The 4,523-nt window shown below is 33.1% G+C and overlaps 1 protein-coding gene across 1 annotated transcript in view; it reads right to left on the bottom strand.

Annotated features, from left to right (window-relative positions):
* Nucleotides 1–1,664, bottom strand: part of LOC109533286 (juvenile hormone esterase-like) — a 20,108-nt gene extending 18,444 nt beyond the window's left edge. The window contains exon 1 of the mRNA XM_048663835.1: nt 1,455–1,664. Within this exon, the coding sequence (XP_048519792.1) occupies nt 1,455–1,493 (39 nt within the window). The 5' untranslated portion in view covers nt 1,494–1,664. The remainder of the gene's footprint in view (nt 1–1,454) is intronic.
* Between the last annotated feature and the right edge of the window lie 2,859 nt (nt 1,665–4,523).

Here is a 4,523-nt window from a genome sequence, read left to right as displayed (position 1 = left end):
CAACTCTTCTTATAAAATAAGACGTAGTATCGTTTCTGCTATGATCATGGTCTAACTATAAAAGAGGCCACAACAAAAATGAGAGTTCAGTTATGAGAACTCTGGTCAGAAGTCATAAGAATTGAGTCTCAGATAGTCAAACTTAGTCAGTCTAAAGAGGGTTTTACGATATACGAGTCATAAGTCATAGTTGAGGTTCGATTACAACTAAAATATATTGTTTGTACTAATTTTGAAATAAAGTGGTCCTAAAAGCAAACTTTCAAACTAAGTAATAAAATTCTATCAAATTGGTTTCAACAATAGTTCTTACTTATTGTCAATTCAACATATTTGATTTCTGCAAGTGGTTAGAACAAATCTTTGTAAAACTAGCTGATGCAATTGCAAATTGTAAAATAGATATGCATTGAGAGTGAATCTTTGAGAAATGCTTTCCTTGGAATCATTACAAAATATTGTCTACGTAAACAAACTTGTCTCTTGCTTGAGAAACCTGTTTTTCATCGATTTGAAATAAATTGAATTGAATTAGATTTATGTTCAATAATCGTAAGAGTTTTAAAATCAATTTTCAAAAATAGAAGCAAATATTAATACTAAAGGAAAAGCAAAACCGGAACTCGGCAATAAATTATATAGGGAAATTGTTTCGAAATATAACTGCAAAACATGCTGGTAAGCAAGAGGCAATCTGTGATGAGAAAATCCTATTGATACTTATTAACAAAGGTGTCCGAATTGAACATTTTTCTTCAAATTAACCATTCTTTATTGCTCTATGATTGCTTGATGGTTCATTACAATTCCCTCTTCGTATTTCATGGCTGGGTAGTATTATCTGTTTATTGTGTAACTTGATACATTAACTGCAAATAAATTCTTCAAATTGTAATGAATACATACATCTATAGCATTAAAAATGACATGAGATAAAAATGATAAATTATAACTGTATATGCAAGCTAGAATCGCGTTTCATGTTTGAGATAAATAAAATTAACTGAATACATGATCTAAGTGTTCAGGTGTTTCTTATTGTCTCAGTATGCCTGTTTGAGAAACCTCGATTCATCGTGCCCAGTGGACAACGCAAAGCCCAACAAAAACCGATCGATAGGTTATGCGTTAGCGTTAAGTGTTAACTGAGATCTAAATTGGTCACAATAGAATGCACTTTACCTGTTATCCTCAAAATAATATTGCACTTAGGAACACTTGATAATCATATGCGCTTAAAGTGTTTAACAAGTCATAAAAAACAGTGAAAATGATGTGACAGTGGAAGATATGAAGAGTACAAATCAAAACGATCGAACACAATATCTGACTTAAATTCTCACTGTTAAAATATAATCTTGAACTGTTCTTAACTGTGTTTATTTGTCTGCGATTATTCGAGAAATATATTATATTCAGCTATAATTGTATATGCATAAACTAAAAATCCTTACCACGCTTGCAAATAAAGTAACTAAAAAAATGCATTCCATAGTTGGAATGATATTTCTATATTATATTAATTAGTATAATACCACTACACTGAAATAGCGAACACTCGATCTATTGATAATATCGACGTCAATACAGTAAAAATCACGAAGTAATCAACGTAACTGAGAACGAGACATACATCGAGAAATAGTGAAGTGTTACCTGAGTGCAACATTATAGACATTTATAATCACTATTTAGATACCACTATCACGAAGTACCTAAGTGTCACTTTTGGAGCGCTGCATAGTCATGCTCTTAAAAGTAACTGTTGAAATGTTGTTATTGTACATTAGTCGATGAGAGTCGACAACTGTTTTCCTGCCATACTTTTACGTAGTTCATAATTAAAGTATAATTCTGGCTAGATAACTTGAAAATTAAATAATATTACAAATCTGCTTATTTAATTATTAATAAGCCTATTGGGCTTTTTGCCGTTTTCTACAAATTTCTTATGAACAATGTTATATTTTCAACGTGTACCAAATGTATGATTTCATAGGAATATATCATCGTAATAACTACTTGCGTTCAACGAGGAACTATGCATTTAAGTGGGAAATTTCCGGTTCTTCTCTCCATTAAGCGAATTTTCGAAGCGGTAGCGTGTAGGTTTTTCGTTTTGGTTATTTCCCTGACTTGTGGCCCACTGGTAATTATGTTCTTAAATGTTGATTTAGTGGTTTCGTTGCTGTGCCAGTATAAATCAACCGATATTAAAACAACCGCTTGCCGGGATTTTTGCTAAATTTTAGTGGAAAGCTCCGTTTTGTTTCATGTGGAGTTCCGACAGCAATAAATTCTTCTCTCCTGCTACAAAAAGGTTTAAATGAGAAATCTAATTTAAAATTGAGTTTTGCCGTAGGTTGGATTTAACATAGTATATTTGAGCGTTTATTTAAGCGTTCGAAAACAATTTAATTATATTTGGGGTGGAGATTATATTTATAAATGATGTGGTTTATTAGTGACCGTAACGGCGCTGATTATTTTTATATATAGAGATTACCTCATTATATTTGGGATCGCGATGTTATAACTTCAACTATAAACTATCTATTTAACTTGGAAATGGTTATGATTTCTTAACCAATTTTTTGTTCGTCTGATTTACATGAAACAGAATGCTTCTAAGAAATTAGATGAGTTGAATCTGAACAGATAACTTTAATCTATGTAAAAGTGAGAGCTGATGGCTTAAGAGGTTATATGAAGGTTCTCTCAAGTGCTGATATTCAAGTCTGCAATCAACTAAGAGCCCTTTCACACGGGCCACTCTCCAGCGCTTCTCAGTGGCGCTTCATAAGCGCACGTTAACATTGTACCAACCCCTTTGCAGTGGTTCTCGGTGGCACTGATGAGAATGAGGCACGTATGAATAGCTCCATGTAAAACAATGTTCAAAACGCGCTTCTCAGCAGCGCCAATGAGAAGATCTGCAGAGTGGGCCGTGTGGAATTGCTCTGATTAATGAGCTCTGAAGATATGATGAGGTACTGACTTATTTTTCTGACTTCGCTCGATTTACGACTGCTCGGTTGGTGTTTACCTCCCTAGATAGAACTGAAACATCAACTAAATACAGAAACCGAACCATGGTTTTGCCCCAACAAGACACCATTAATGTTAACCCATGCACCCTAACAACATTTTTGAAAAAGTATTTAATGGGCAAACTCTTGGCATACGCCAGCCCAAAGTGGTTATTTCTATTCATTTAGAAGTTAAAAATGTACACCATAAAACATTTGATCCGCCGAATGATCTTTTCGATTTTTGAGCAGTATTGAGGTAGCTTGAAGTTTGTCAAATCTTACGTTTTCTCAAAGGTCCGAAATAACCATACAGTTATGAGCATCTTCTCAATGGTATTGGAAACTACATTTGCCTTATTGTCATATCACTACCAGTGGGATCTCCTGAAGACATTGGACAGAAATATTATAATTTATGAAGCTTCTTGTGACTTAACAAATAATATCCCAAAACTGGTTTAATATATCAAATACGGCATAATAACTTTTTCAAATGCAAATCTTTTAATATTAATAGAATCAGCTCGAAATAGCTAATTTTTTCAGTATTACTGAATATTCTGTTTGCTGAAAGAAATAGGATTTTTGATTTTTTATTGATTACTGTTGTCAGCAATAGATAATTAATGTTTTGAATCTGCAATTAAAGGAACATCAACTGCAGTAAAATGCAATCAAAATACCAAATTAACTCAGACTGGTTGCTCTACTAAAAGACTTGTACCAACTGGTCGCCAACCAGTTCAATCTACATGGTTCGGATTTAAAAGGTAGCTGAAAAAAGCTACAACTGACGCAGAGGTTCCATAACATTCGAATATATTTTCATGCTGCCGTTTTTTAGGTCACGTGAGTTCAAAAGAATCTGATAAAAGTCAGCCTTAAATTTAAATAAAAAAAATTCCTTGTTGTTGTCGTAAGTTGTGTCATTAAGCCTCTTCAAATTTATCTAGCTGACAAATATTTATAAAGTTAAGGATATAATTAAGGATTCTTTAAGAAATTGAAAGAAAAATCTATTATTTGACAAGTCTTCCCGTGATAGTGGTAGGCTCCCCCTAAACAATTTGCCGTTTCAGAAACGTATATTAAAATCCCGAAACGTTTCAATTACCTGCACTATTTGTTTCAGAAATGTATATGTAACTGCAAATGTCCGCCCGCAGAAACGTTTCACCGAAACATTCCTAAAACGTTTCAAGGAAATGTTACTGAACCGTTGCCCTAGATGTTATTTAAACGTTGCAAATAAATATTTTGTAACATTATACATTATATAATATTCATCAGCCTTTTAGTACATAAATGAACTGAAAAACTCGAAATGAGAACAGCATGACACCGTCCACATGGTTAAGTTAGAGCTACTTTAGTTAAATATACTTGCCTCTTCTAATGTTTCTACAATTAAAAAGTATAGATATGTTTTGCACACCTTTGTGCTTTAGTGCGCTGAGGATTACTGCTTGCCTTTTTATTTCGCTTTTTATA

The sequence above is a fragment of the Dendroctonus ponderosae genome, unplaced genomic scaffold (genome assembly GCF_020466585.1).
Source record: "Dendroctonus ponderosae isolate FM_Combo_2020 unplaced genomic scaffold, Dpon_F_20191213v2 Dpon_F_20191213_1, whole genome shotgun sequence".
In the NCBI taxonomy this organism is placed as follows: domain Eukaryota; kingdom Metazoa; phylum Arthropoda; class Insecta; order Coleoptera; family Curculionidae; genus Dendroctonus; species Dendroctonus ponderosae.
Note: the sequence above shows the minus strand (reverse complement) of the source record. Positions and strands in the feature narration are given on the sequence as shown.